The 15,690-nt window shown below is 35.5% G+C and overlaps 1 protein-coding gene and 1 long non-coding RNA gene across 3 annotated transcripts; one reads left to right on the top strand and one right to left on the bottom strand.

The window, feature by feature from the left end:
- Positions 1–9,296: 9,296 nt before the first annotated feature.
- On the bottom strand, positions 9,297–11,067 carry LOC148869439 (uncharacterized). Its single transcript, XR_016108132.1, has 2 exons — positions 10,352–11,067; positions 9,297–10,210 (listed from the first exon to the last, which is right to left on the bottom strand). It is a non-coding gene; the product is annotated as an uncharacterized LOC148869439 (long non-coding RNA).
- Positions 11,068–12,122: 1,055 nt separating this feature from the next.
- LOC148869438 (putative clathrin assembly protein At4g32285) lies at positions 12,123–15,127 on the top strand. Of its 2 annotated transcripts, none has more exons than XM_088968485.1 (2): positions 12,123–12,533; positions 12,796–15,127. In XM_088968485.1, the coding sequence occupies exon 2, from the start codon at positions 12,814–12,816 to the stop codon at positions 14,776–14,778; it is 1,965 nt and encodes a 654-aa protein (XP_088824611.1). In that variant the 5' UTR covers positions 12,123–12,533; positions 12,796–12,813; the 3' UTR covers positions 14,779–15,127. The 2 variants fall into 2 exon arrangements, with proteins under 2 accessions (XP_088824611.1, XP_088824612.1); XM_088968486.1 differs by having other exon boundaries at positions 12,206–12,533; positions 12,741–15,127.
- Positions 15,128–15,690: the final 563 nt, after the last annotated feature.

Genomic DNA, 15,690 nt, shown 5'->3' with positions numbered 1-15,690 from the left:
TATAACTAAATGAAATAAATAATTTATCAAATCCAAATTTATATCAAATGATGGTTTTAATCCCAAGAAATTTATACAAATATAATATTAATAATAGGATAATTATCTCAGTACTTAAAATTTATAAATGTGTGCATGATATATAATATAATAGGTTCATATTTATGCATCCCAGGCATTGGGTATCGGATACCTTAAAGTCAAAACTTAAATCCATCCAAAACCCTATAGGATTTTGATAAACGGATCCTATTAGGGCTGAAACGGGTTGGATACCCGAAAAATCCTACGAAATTGACATCCCCTAAGAGTACTCACTAATGTTACTTATAAAATAGTAACAAAAATTTTCACTTCAAGATTACAGAATTTACTTCCTCCGTTGATTTCACCAATGCAAACAACATTTACTCCAGGCCGACAAATTCTTGACCATTGGATTATTGTATCTGAAATTTTGGAAACCATTTACAAAAAAAGAGGACAATATGGTGCATTTGTTTTGAAAATTGATCTTTCTAAGGCGTAAGACCGTATGGAATGGTGATGAGAGGTTTTTCACCCAATTTTTGTCAGTTAATTTATCATTGCATGACCATTGGTTTTTACTCTTTTTCGAGATATGCTTTAATTTGGAGAAGTGACTTAAAAATCTTTTTGGCAGATAAAGCATCTTCCCCTGTATGGCCATCATTGTATGGCCACTACTTTAATTTGATTCAAATGGTTGAATTACTTAGTCACCACTTGGATAAAGAATGGTTTTGATTTTGAGTATATTTTAAGATATAGGATTATATTGCTAAAAGTTTTGGACATAGATCTAATTAATAGCATTTATTAGTAAAAAATAACTTAAATATATGATTTAATAAGAGAATGGGAGTTAATACCTTAAAAATATGACTTAATGATAAGGGATTAAATGAGGTGAAAAAGTAATAACTTAAATTAAGTTTACAACCCTCATAATTAGATATTGACTAAATACACAAATATGGGCATTTTAGTCAATAAAAAAATCACATCTTCATTTGTACTTTTAATAATTGTAGGTATCTTGGTGTGAGAATGATGAAGGGGGATGGGAAATATTTGGGTTATTATTTTAGATCCATCAAGATGAAAACAAGTTGGATAGAGGTTGGTTATTCATAAATTGAAGGCTTCTTTGTAGAATTGGAAGTCACAATATCTCTCACATAGTGATAAAGCATAGGGGGTGCAAGTTGGGCTGACATAGGTTAAGGTCAATCAAAGCCCAACCCTAACCCAACCCGAAAGTTAATTAAAGGTGGGGTTAGGCCCAACCTGGCATATCTCTCATTTAGGATGCAAACAGATCATATCGAATTTGAATCAGGGTATATTTGAATTTGATACGACACTATTCATGTTGAATCTAATCAATTAGACTTGATAGGATTCAATTTGAATTCAAATCCTAACGATAAGTTGGATCTTCAGATTTGATCTGATTCAACTTATTTTCTTTAAAAATCAATAAATTATTAAAAGAAAAATAAATTTAAATAAAGTAAAAGCCAAAAATACAAGTATTTTTTAATTATTTTCATCATATATATACATGTTTTTTATAAAAAATAAATAATATAACAAATTTATAAAAATATATTTACAAAATAAATAAATAGCATATATATGTATTGTATATATTTATATTTATAAATATATAATATATATCGAGATCAGATAGGGGTGATCCAAATCCAATCCGATTTTTGATCGGATCATATTATCTAATCCGAAGATCGAAACAAGGGTGATATGAAGTTGACCAAATAGGATCGGATCGGATCTTCATAGGATCGGATCGGATCAAGATCCGATCCATTTGCACCCATCTCTCTCACGATAAAATATCATAACGTCTCAAATTCTCTTAATTGTTGACTAATAGACTAAGCTAAAAACTTTTATGACGAAAAACTAATTATATTTTCCATTACTATTTGCATTTTTGTTGTTTTTATTGAATGCTTCAAATGATTAGAACCATCTATGAATTATAATAGATCTTTTGTTGAAAATCTAAAATCATGAAATAAGTAATAATCTATACTATATATAAAAGTGTGGATGCAATATGAAACTTTTTTGGACTAAAATCACCTTCTACTTATTTGTTTGAGAAAGGGTATAAAAGTCATTTTATTAGACTTAACGTCAGATTTAATGTCCACTAAAATGCCTATATCTGTGTATTTAATTCATCTATAATTGTAAGGGTTGCAAGTGTAAATTCAATTATTACTTTCCACCTCATTTAATCCCTTCTCATTAAGTTAAATACTTAAGGTATTAAATCATATAGTTTGAAGCTATTTTACACTAATAAATGTTATTGATTAGATACATGTCAATATTTGTAACAATATAATACAATATATTTTAAAACTAACTAAAAAATAAAATCATTTTTTATCCAAGTGGTAGCTAAGCAATTCAACCATCCGAATCAAATTGATCAACCTATGACGCCATAGTTTGGTAATAAATAATTAAAATAAAAGTAAATATAGAAAATTACAAAAAATGTAGATAAAATTAGACACACTTATGATATTTTTATTAATTAAATTAAAAAAAACAAGTGTAATAAACAATAATTATTTTTATTGATAATGAAAATGAAATACATAATTTAGATCTAACCAAAAATGAAATATAAAAATTAATAATAAATAGTTCAACTTTTGTGTTAAATGTGTTAACTTTTAATATCATAAATAAATGATAAAATATAAAAATACATAAATTTTGCAAAAAAAAATCATTTAGGCACATGTATAATATCACATATAAATCCTATTAGATAAAAAGTAAGTGTGATATATTAGAATTATTTTACACACAAAAATACAAAAAAAAAGTAGAAAAATTTGAACACATCTATAATTCTATATTTATACTACTATTAAAAATATGAAAAACTGCTCATTTTTGAATTTAGTTCCTATTCAATTGTAAGATTTAAATTGTAAATTGAACTACTACCTTTTCACATCATTCGATTTCCTCTATTTAAATCTTACAATTTTTTATAAATGAACAAAAGAACAAAGATATACTAAAAAGGAGAAAACTCTACAAAAAAAAAAAAAGCCAAGTAGTTGGCTCGTCAAAGATACTTGAAACTTTACAAATCGATCTGATTATCACATATTTGTATGAAGTATTTATGTAACCAGATTTAGATTTTGCAATCTCTATCTAATTAATAATAAAAAATATAAAATATAAAAACAAAAAATAATATATATAAAATTTATAAAAATTTTTGGATATATTACAACTATCATTATCATCATCTAAAATTGCCACGTGCAAAGCACGTGCACACTTACTAGTAAAACAAAAACTATGGAATGAGAGTCACTAATAAAACAAAAATTAATAATTGATTAATTAAAAATATGCATTATATATTCATAAAAATAAATAATTATTGATTAATTAATAATTAGTGATTGATAATTATTGAATTAATTATTAATTATTAATATAAAGTATTAATTACTAATAATTGTTAATTAGTAATAATATTTAACTAATTAATTAATATTAATAATAATTCATAATTAATTATTATTAATTAATCAATTATCAATAATAATAGTTAATTAATTGTTAGTAATAAATATTAATTATTAATAATAAATATTAATTCATCATAAAAACAATTAATTATTAATAATTAATGAATTAGTCATTAATTAATTGTTATTAATAATTATTAATAATTAATATTATGTAATATATATTATAATAATTTTTAATATTGTTTCATTATTGAATTATATAGATAAATAAAAATTCTCTTATATGGGGTTAAATTGGATATTTGACATATTTCAGAATTCAAAATTCAAAATTCAAAACAATATTCTCAACATTTAGAGTTCAGAGGAAAGAAAAGTTCACCAATACCTAGAGGTGAGCATTATTCGATTAAAACCGAATAACCGAACCAAAAATTAGGTTTTGGTTTTTTTGGTTTTTGGTTAAATCAGTTTGATTATTTCGGATTTTAGTTTTTGGAATTAGAATTTTGGTTAACTGAATTAACCGAACTTTTATTATTATATGTAATATATAATATATAATATATATAATAGAGTATATATTATTAAAATTTGGTTTTAACCGAAAAGTTTGGTTTTGGTTATTTCAGTTTTGGTTTTTATTTTTTTAATTCGGTTTTTAAAATTTCAGTTTATTCAACTCGGTTTTTAATCGGATAAACCGAATGTTCACCCCTACCAATATACAAAAAATACTTCTAAACACATATATGAAAAACAATTAATTCATCCATGTCTATTGCCTGGCCGAGCCAAGTGGTAGTCATTCCACATCATATTTGCAATGGTTTCACGTAGAAGAGCTCCATCTCTAGACTCTGCATTTCTACTTGCACGTTGAGAAGGCATAGAGATTTGTGGTGCTTCTTGATCATCATCACACTCATCATCATCATCTACTCTTTCGCTTTCTAATGTGTGGTCCTCTCGTTCAAATTGCCTCATGATGTAATCACGTGGTTCAACACCCATGACATGATCGTGCAAGATACAACATACACTCACAATTGCAACTTGTGTCTTAAAAGGATAATGTTGTTCAGAGACAAGGATGGGAAAACATTTCTTGAGCACTCCAAAAATCCTTTCAATTACATTTCTCGTAGAAGAATGATGAAGATTGAATAGTTCCTTTACATTTTCTGGTGCGTGTGTCCCCTATTCTTTCGAATGATATCGAGTGTTCCTATATGGTGTGAGGAAGCCCATTTTAGTGGGAAACCCGCATCAGCTAGGTAGTATTTATCTAACTACAAAAAACATGAAATTAATATAGTGGTAAACTAGCAAAATTAAATGCATGTTTGCCTTATTTGTGATTTTTTATATTGTACCTTATGGCACATGAAGTCTATGCTCTCTTGTGAGGGTAGAACTTAACACCTTAGAATCTGATGCCACACCTTCCCATCCCGACAAGACATATGTAAATCGTAGATTGAATGAGCATGCAGCTAAGATGTTTTGGCTAGGGTATGACTTACAACCTTTAGACCTAGCAACCTCTGTATTTGGGACTTTTACAAGGAGATGTGAACCGTCAATTGCTCCTGCACAGTCATGCTAGTTACCAGTTTCACCACTTTAGGTATTATTGTTTCACCATGAATTATAAGCATAAATAAAAAGTATTCAAGAGGAAGTAGTGATTACCTTGAAATAAGGCCAGAGATCGGACTTGTATCTAATTTCTAGAGGTACCTCTGTTCTAGTTGGCTGTATTAAGTATGTATCCTCTAAACTTAAGATTGCATCTAAGACTCCATTGAATTGTTGACTTACTGTCTCACTTGGTCGGCCAAAATGAAAACTCATTTTGTACGGTTCTTGACATTGTGTGCAAGTATATGGAGAAACCTAGCAACTTGTTCTTCTACAGTACTCCTCACTGTATCATTTACTCTATCGGTCTCTCAAAGTATTTTGCACCCCATTCTTAATTGATTATAACAATCAATCTCTCTTCTCTTGTAAAGTTGATCCAATAAATCAGCCCTTTGTACATCTCGGTTAGTAGAGGGCTATCTGTCTATATAATTTAGGTATTCTTCTAAGACTGACAATACAACATATACCGAAGAAATTGTAGCACCGACAATAGATGCTAGTATGAGATGCCTTCCCCTTTCCATCTAAGTTGGAAAATCACAAAGTATAAGAAAAATTAATAGTAGATAGAGAAGAGAAGATGATGCAAAGATGAAGCTTATTTCTTTTTTCTAGTTGCATTTAGCCTTCATTATCCTATAATCCAATAAACTAAAATGACTGAAAATTTTACCAAATTTTGTTAATTTAATCTCCTACAAAATTTAGTCAAAGCATAAACAACAAAATTCTAGTTGTTTGCTTTCTCTATGCGAGGAATACTCCCGCGGAACAATGCCAACTAGGGCCCGAGTGGCCTTCCTCTACTTTTTAAGTCATTGAAGAGTCTTGAGTGGCAACAAATGAAGTGTAATTTTCTCTCTATAGACTTGAAATATTAGGGCTTATAAGTCCCCTAATTCAAGCTTGGATCATATAGAGTAAATGCAGGAAACTACTTTGCTGCATATGGTAATTAATAAAAGAATAATGGAACACCAAACAAAGAATGACAGTGAGTTTATGGTAACTGATAAAAGAATAATGGATCATATATAGTAAAATGTAGGAAGCTATTTTACAATATAAGTATATAACACGTGATTAGTTTTCGATTCTGTCTCCTTACTGGCCTGGGAATTTTCCAACTTCCAAGTGGAAGCTTATTAGATGGGGAATACCAATAAACAATAAGTTTATGCAAGTTAATCAAGTAAATGAACTTTCAGATCAATTTACTGTTTATGGTGAATATTTAATACACTTCCCAATCAATAATTATTTTTACATTCACTCACTTGCACCAATAAGTGATTACTATTTGGCAGGAATTCAAGATCAGATATTAAATAAAAATCATGAAAAACACCATTCAGTTTAGGGATCCATCCCCATGAAAGTTCAAACTATGTTCTCTCTAAGTACAAAAAAACTAATGCAGACATGGAAGCAAGGAAAGAAACAATAAGTTTCTCTATATATCCAGCACCAAGGGTTTTTTTTTTTTTTTTTAATTTTGGGTGATCTGATTGTTTTTTTTTTCTTTTCTTTTGTCAATTTGAGTTTTTTTAATAGTTACATTCTGATGTGCTAATTTCTTAGGAATGGGATTGTGATCTTAAAGTGTCACAATAGTTTAAAGAGTCTTTTCTTCCTTTTTTTAACCCGGAATTACTCCATAGCCCCAGAGTGGATCCTTTTTTTAAAGGAATTTTATTAATTCAGAAAAGATGGCATTTTTAAGAGATACAACTACTAGCACCCAATGAGCCGGTCCCATCCTCAACCAGTCATCATTGTAGATAAATCTTAGTTAGATGTTTAGCTAGCTTTAGAGTCACCAACATAGAGTCACCTTCGACCTCCAGCTCCCTTAAATTAAGATTTTAGCTAGCTTTAGACCATAACAACAGAAATTTCAGCTGTAAGGGAGTCTTCTAACCCTATTGGGCCTGCATAGAGAACTACCGAGAGAGAACTGCAATCTTAGTTAGATACTCAGATTCTAGGTGTGACAAAAATTAAAAATAGGGGTTATATTCTGACCAAAAATAAAAAACATATACATAGATAAATATACCCAATCGGTTACCAGATAAATCTACCCAATCATCTTCTTTGATCATGTGGACCAAAGCTTCAAATAGAATCACTTCTAACCCCAAATAAATCTACCCATTCGGTTCCCTCTTCTAACCTCAGATAAATCTACAGTAAAATAAGGAATAAGTCAACACTTCAGAAGAACCAATCGATTCCCTCTTCTATTTTTTTGGTAATAGCTCCATCGTCTTCTTTGATCATGGTAGAGAAGGGTTCTAAAATCGAACCAAAAGAATAGGCAGTCTTGTTGGAAGTCACAATGGAAAAAAAATGCACACCACTGTAAATCGATCAAACCAGCAGTGATCTGATGATTGAATAACAAAAAAAAAAAAAAAACAAAAACAAAACAAGTCTCAGAGAAAACCCCTGTACCTAACAAATAGCATCACTTTAGAATAACAAAAAAAAAAAACAAAATAAAAACCTTCATCACAGCACTGTAATGTGAATCTCAAAGAAAACCCCTATACCTAACAAATAGCATCACTTTAGAATAACAAAGAAACAAAAAAAAAAACCTTCGTCACAGCACTATAATGTGAATCTCAGAGAAAAACCATGTCCCTAACAAATCTCATTTTACCCTTGTGCATGTCCTAACAAATCTCATAAAATGAGAAGGCTAAAACAAAGATTGGCGCAAGTAGTGAAGAAGATGAAATGGAGCTTCTCCTTTGCTTGCTAAAACATTCTATCCTACCAAATCTCGCCTACACAAGGAGAATGGATCTTCTCCTTGCCGAAAATAGTGAAAAAGATGAAATGGGGCTAGTTATTGCAGAGACTGGCGCAACAATGGTTAAGACATTCTTATCCACCAAAATATACAAGAAAATAGAGGAAATGGCTCGCCAAAGCAAGAGGAGTGTACATCTGGTCTTACCTTTGCTTGAAATCACCAAAGAAGTCACTAGAGATACAACCGTTGGAATGCTTTTCTGAAGGAAGAAGGAGACTCTCGAGTTCAGGCCTAACAAAGCCCGATAACTTTTCTCAAGCGCATCACACGTTTTTCCTTTTTCACTGGGGTCGCATCATTTCCCATTTACTTATTTTTGGCATCCTATTTCTCACTCTTTTCTCATCCCATACCACAGTATACTAACAATCAAATATGGGAAAATGTATCATTTAGGAATATTTCTCTTTTTTTATCCCTTTTCCTCAAATCAAACAGAGCGACGTTTTGACCTAGTAGGATCCATTTATCAGAATCCTATAGGGATTGGGATGGGTTTAAGTTTTGACCTTTAGGGTATCTAATACCTGCATGCATAAATATGAACCTATTATATTATATATCATGCACAAACTTATCAACTTTAAGTACCAAGATAATTATTCTCTTATTAATATTTTATTTATATAAATTTTTTGGAATTAAAACCATCATTTGATATAAATTTGGATTTGATAGATTATTTATTTTATTTAGTTATAAAATACTAATTTTAAATATTATTTTTTTTTAAAATATATATATATATATATATATATATATATATAGATTGATTGATTGATTGTTTTAATGAATACAAAAATTAATAAAATTTATTTTATTTTATTAAATAACATAAGAGATTTTGTACGGCCATTAATTGAATTGGGTTTAAGTCACACTATAAGCATTAAGAAGCTTTTTAGTAGAAAACATTTGGTCAAGAGATTTAACGAGTGGAATGGGTTTAAAACGGGATGAGTTTGAAAATTTGAAAAGAAAAGTTAAACGAATTTGGGACGGGTTTAAAATCAGGGATAGGGGAATGGGTTGGGCAATTTGCAGGGATACCCTGCTCATTGCCATTCCTAAAGTCTTTATTTGGTATGAGAACTATGTTAGTCCCATTAATGGAATTAATATCCTGAGGGGCTTTGGTCGAGATACCATCCGGCCCAGGGGCTTTGGTCGATCGGTCCAATTGCAAATAGAGCCGCTTTGACTTCCCCAGTTGTAGGAACAGCACAGGAAGTTATTATTGTCTAGGGTAACATCACAAGGAGCAAATTCTTGATCAGGAATGTCTGTACAAACAGGATATGAAGAGGCAAAAAGATCAAGAAAATAATCTCGAATAGCAGTTTTAATCGTCAAGGGATCAGAAGACCAATTGCCATCTGAATCTTTGAGCCAATAAATGCTATTTTTACGCTTCCTGTTGATTTCTGTCGCCGACATGCAACCAGTTACACCGTGCTCTTTCATGCCAATAGGTAGGTATTTTCTACTTCAAGAATGTAATCCAACTCCTAAGTAGAGGACGTTCTTATTGTAAGTTGTAAGTTATCCTCTATTCTCGCAGAAGATTGGAGGTGTGCAATTTTTGATAGGAGAAGCTCCCGGTGTTTCTTCAATTGACCATGATTTGTAGAGGCCCATTGCTGCATATTCAGTTTTGTGAAGTCACATTTGTCAATAAAACATTGAGAACTAGAATTCCGCAACGTAGAGACTTGTGATCTGAAACCGTCTAACTATGTCCAATAGGCTTCAAAGTGAAGAGGTGTGTTTCATCTGTATCTCCTTCCCAAGGTATGTAAAATGATGGGGCTATGATCTGATCCAGCTGCAGCTGGGAGGTGTTTAACCCAAGCAGAGACGAAAAATTGAATCCATACATCTGTTACTAACACTCGATATAACCTTTCAGAAATAAGAGCGTGAGGCTGTCTTCTGTTAGACCAAGTGAAGTGTGGACCTTGAAATTCGATATCTTGGAGCTGACACTCGTGAATTAATGTAAGAAAGTCGGCAGTGTCGTCTCTAACTGAAACTGGCCTACCTCCTCCTTTGTCTGCCACCGAACTGATGATTACATTGAAGTCACACCAAGAATCACCCAAGGAAAAGCATTACTCTGTCCCAGTCCTAGCCTTTGAATGGTCGACCAAACTTCTGCTCTCTGTCTTCTATCCTGATGCCCATAAACAAAGAACACACTCCAATGAAAATGAAGGGAAATTATAAACATCAAGCACTAGTAAATGAGAGGAAGAAAAAGTGATAGGAATGTTGACATTTGAATTCCACATAAGCCATAAACCACCACTCAAACCTTCAGAAGGAACTATATGATAGTGATAATTTCTGAATTGATGTAAAATTCAATTGTACTTTCGCCAGTCACATTTGGATTCCATGATAAAAGCTAATTGAGGCTTCTCATCTGTGAGGAGTCTGATAAGATTGACGAATTGTCAGGGGACTCCCCCCTCGATCCCTGGCAATTCCAATTTCCAAGACATAATCTTCATTGGTTACGCGGTGGCAATATCAGGCTTGCCACCGTAGACTCTGTTGCCGTAGATGCAGATCCAATATGCATAGCACTTAGCAGCGTTGATGTTGAGATAATCCACCGGCATACCAATAAGATGAACAAAGAAATCAGCCTGACAGAAGGTATAAGACTCTGGAGGTTTATGGGGAATTACTTTTTGAATGACTACAAGGTCATTGTCAAATAGGCAGGGACCTTTCTCAAAGACACGATCTCGCTCAAAAGAAGTTGGAAATCGTATCAATAACGATTCATCGGCGAAAGCAAGTATATGCCGGTCAGTAAATACCTTACAGACCAAACTTCTTTGTCAATCATCCACGGGGGAGATGCCATCATCGATCGTTTGCCCGAACAGGAGTGCGGAAGATGACGGAAGGAGTCGAGAGAGGTCTTGAAGAGTAGTGTCATCTGCCATTTAGACCATGTCACAGAAAAGAGAAATTAGGAAGGAAAGAATAACTGTGGCGAACAGAGAGAAATCGTTAAGTAAGATCTGGAGGGAGAACCTACTACAAAACAAAACGTAGGAGGGAGAAAAAGGTGAAGCGAGCAGTGTCGGCCTTGGTTTTATTCTACGTAACAATTAATCTCCTTGATTTTTTACAACTCGTGCAAAGAATTTCTCCCATTATCACTCACTAACATTAGATGCTTCAATTGACTCCCACCCATTTGTCCATTACCTTTTTAATGCTTAGTAATCCACTTTCATAGATTGCCCAAGCTTCAACTGTTACTGAACAAGGCATACTTTCTCTACACTTTCTCCACTCTATGCATACATTCTCTTTACTCAAAAAAATGTAATTTTTCATAAAATCAGGGAAATAAATATCGGGATGTTTTATTGATTTATTCTTAAAAATTATTTTGTAATATAAAATTTTCATTTTTAATTATAAATATGCACAATTTCCTCTCTAAAAAAGTAAAAAACTACATACATAAAATTTGCTACATTTTAAAAACTTTTATATATTAATAACTTCTTAATTCAATTTTATTTGACATTTTTCTCGAATTCGAGCTAGTTATGTCAATGGGTCAGGTTCTGTAGGGTTTGGCTACTAATAATAAAATCACCATTTAAAGGAACGGGACCCACCTCTTAATGTGCCCCACTCCAGAAGTCAAGCTCAACCTAAGCCATCATTTCTACTTTTACGAAAATCATAATCAAACAACTGACCGTAGCATCCGTATCACATAGTCAAAGTCAAAACAACGCAGATCCAATGGCAGACAATAATCCCAACTCTTAATGCAGCTGTGTACGACTCAGTGTATACGATGATCCTCTGATGTGGACTCTTAGATCTCAAACGAGAAGGGAGTTATTTCTGAAATTCTAGTAACAGGTTAATCACCGTTAGATCTTTTGTTGTGATGGATCCTTATTTCTTATATGATGAGGACGCCCTTATTGTAGCATACCTCCTAACCACTAGTTTCTCCCTTCAAAAGTAAACTAAAGTCGGTGACTCGGTGAGTCGAAGACTCGAAGTAGTTTTCAAATTTTCAATTTAGAGTAAAGGTTAAAAGTGTAAAACTCGATTTCCGACACCCACCCGATACTTTCGCTAAAGCAAACTTGGTTCGGATTTCGGAATGCTCCGGGATCTTGATGCACGGCCCAGATCTAACTACCTCCACCGGATTTCAAGCTTCCTACTTAAACCCAGTTTTGTAATGTTTGGTGGCTCACTGGCTCCATCCTCTCTCTCTCATCTATACACGTAGCTAAAGCCGGCGGTGGAGAACTCGGAGCACCATCAATGCCAAACGCGCCGCTCAGTGATCGATCACTGACGGGATTACGCCCCTGTAGCTGCCGTAATAGCCGGATCTAGTGAAGTGGAATCCAATCTGCTGCTTCTGTCTTCGTTGTCGATTTGATCCAGTTCTGATTCAATCTTGTGGTCGTCTTCGGTCTCCTCGTTCTCGCTGCTTTGAGGTCAGTCAATCAACTCAGATCAGTTGGTATTTGTTTCTATTGATAGATCGGAGCCTCCTCGGCGTAGATCGAGAGAAGCCGAAACGACTTGTTTCCATTTTGTGTACTTCTGTTTCTTTTTTTTTTTTTCATTCAAAGTGTTTAAATAAATAAAGCGGAGTGGTGGATTGGTTCCCAATTGATAATCTGCGAAGGTTTCCGTTTTAGATCTTAAAAAGTTGAGTAGGAAAGAAGTGGATAAGTAATCGCTCTCGGTTGATAGGTGGTAGGGGTGGTGGATATGGCGCCAAGCATCAGAAAGGCGATCGGAGCCGTTAAGGATCAGACGAGTATCGGATTGGCGAAGGTCGCCAGTAATACGGCGCCGGACTTGGAGGTGGCGATTGTTAAGGCGACGAGTCACGACGATGATCCGGCCGACGAGAAGTATATCAGGGAGATCTTGACTCTGACTTCTTATTCCAGAGGGTACGTCAATGCCTGTGTTGCTACCGTGTCGAGGCGTCTGGGGAAGACACGGGACTGGATCGTGGCTCTCAAGGCATTGATGCTTGTTCATCGGTTGTTGAATGAGGGAAATCCGGATTTTCAACAGGAGATCCTTTACGCGACTCGCAAAGGGACTCGTCTCCTCAATATGTCCGATTTTCGCGATGAGGCTCATTCGAATTCGTGGGATCATTCTGCCTTTGTTCGGACTTACGCTTTGTATCTAGATCAGCAACTTGAGTATCTGGTGTACGATAGGAAACAGCGAGGCGTTGGCGGTGGCAGTGGCCACGGAAGGGATGATAGGTATGGGGACAGAGACGACCGGTGGAGGCCACCACCGCGTTCTTATGAGTATGAATACGGAGAATTCAGAGATGAACCCGGTTATGGAAACTATGGTGGACCGCCCCGGCGGTCGAGGTCTAATGGGGATTTGAACGAGTCACAGGGACGGGAGGAGAGGAAGCCGGTGACGCCTCTTAGGGATATGAAGCCGGAAAGGGTTTTGGGCAAGATGAATCAGCTGCAACGTCTTCTCGATCGGTTCTTGGCATGTCGGCCCACCGGCACGGCCAAGAACAGTAGAATGGTGCTCGTTGCTCTCTACCCTGTAGTCAAGGAAAGTTTCAAGCATTATGCGGATATTTGCGAGATATTGGCTGTGTTGCTAGATCGATTCTTTGACATGGAATACCCTGATTGCGTGAAGTCTTTTGAAGCATATGCTAGTGCCGCCAAGCAGATCGATGAGCTTGTGGCGTTCTATAATTGGTGTAAGGACATAGGCGTGGCAAGGTCATCAGAGTATCCTGAGGTGCAGAGGATTACCGACAAGCTTTTGGAGACACTGGAGGAGTTTATGAGGGATAGGGCAAGGAGGCCGAAGAGCCCTGATAGGCCCCGTGAGGAGACCCCTCAAGAGGAGGAACCAGCACAGGATATGAACGAGATAAAGGCTCTCCCTCCGCCAGAAAATTATACTCCTCCACCCCCACCTGAGCCAGAACCCAAACCGCAGCCACAGCAGGTAACAGAGGACTTGGTGGATTTAAGAGATAATGGGGTTTCTGCTGAAGATCAATCAAACAGGTTGGCCCTGGCTCTGTTTTCTGGACCGGCTACTGTAAACACCAATGGATCATGGGAAGCATTCCCATCTAATGGCACTGCGCCTGGGGAGCCTGAAGTAACCTCAGCATGGCACACACCCGCTGCTGAGCCCGGAAAGGCCGACTGGGAACTAGCCCTGGTAGAGACAGCGAGCAACCTATCAAAGCAGAAAGCCACATTGGCAGGTGGATTCGATCCATTGCTACTGAACGGCATGTATGATCAGGGGGCAGTGAGGCAGCATACAAACACAGCACAGTTGACCGAAGGGAGTGCAAGCAGTGTGGCATTGCCAGTGCCAGGCAAGAGTGCAACACCAGTGCTGGCACTTCCTGCCCCAGATGGAACTGTCCAGACAGTTGGGCATGACCCATTTGCTGCATCGGTCAGTATCCCTCCTCCAGCCTATGTTCAGATGGCAGACATTGAGAAGAAACAGAACTTGCTGGTTCAGGAGCAGCATATGTGGCAGCAGTATGCCAGGGATGGAATGCAAGGCCAAGTGAGTTTGGCCAAGATCAACGGGACCGGCTTCTACACTCAAGGTCCACCTGCTGCGATGCCATACGGGATGCCACAGTATGGGATGCCGCCGGTGAATGGTACGATGGGACAAGGAGGATACTACTACACACCTCACTGATTTTGCTCCCATTTATGTATCACTTAAAATGATGCACTTTGAAACTGGTTGACAGTTTCATTCTTGTTTTTTTTTTTTTTTGAAAGTTCTCTTTCTATTCGATTATGTGTTAGTGGTGTACAACTTTGTGTGTGGACAAGGGAGGGAAATAGAGACACAGGAGAAAGGGAGGCTTGAACCTATTATAAAGAAGAGATGTGGTTGGTTTTTACATGGGGGCCCTGTTGGTCGGTATTGTAATGTATCAATTATAGTTTTTACCTGTTCTTTGTACTATTCGGATAATCTTCTCTTCTTATTATTTTGGAACCTTAATGATTCTTTCCAGTTGTGAACTGGTGATCCTCAATTTTGAAGAGGCTAGCTCCTCTGACATAACTAATTATTGTTTTTCTTCCTTTTTTTTCCCCCAAGGTTATAATCCTTTGCATTTTATCTAGGATGGAAAGTTGAAATCCACAATTGTCAATACTCAATAGCAATCTCCTCTAATTTTACAAATGAAGAATCTCCTGTGATGACCACTTTTGTGAGGAGGAAATCCGATCTCTTTTTGTTGTAAAATCCTGTCTTGACAGCGTTCATGGATTGACATTTGGCTGGCAATGGGTCAAGTCAATCTATTATTAATCGGTTAATCCACTTCTAGATTCTAGCTTCCTGTGGGGTGTTGAGTTGGCCCATTGGGAACGGGAGTCTCACTATATGTTGACTTGGTTTTCTAATGTCACTTCTCTCAGGTTGATAGATATGCACCACCGATGCATTGCCAGGATGGGACAAGCTGGATGTGCAGCTAGATTTTGAGGGTCAACTGATTTCTAGACGCTTTGTGAGCAACATGGGAATGATTGAGGTGGCTCTAATAATAATACTGAGGTAGGAGTTCAACGCAGAATGCTGACAACAGTG

The sequence above is a fragment of the Nelumbo lutea genome, chromosome 2 (genome assembly GCF_056320005.1).
Source record: "Nelumbo lutea isolate HS-2025 chromosome 2, American lotus-T2T, whole genome shotgun sequence".
Taxonomy (NCBI): Eukaryota; Viridiplantae; Streptophyta; class Magnoliopsida; order Proteales; family Nelumbonaceae; genus Nelumbo; species Nelumbo lutea.
This window is presented reverse-complemented; position numbering and strand designations above follow the sequence as displayed.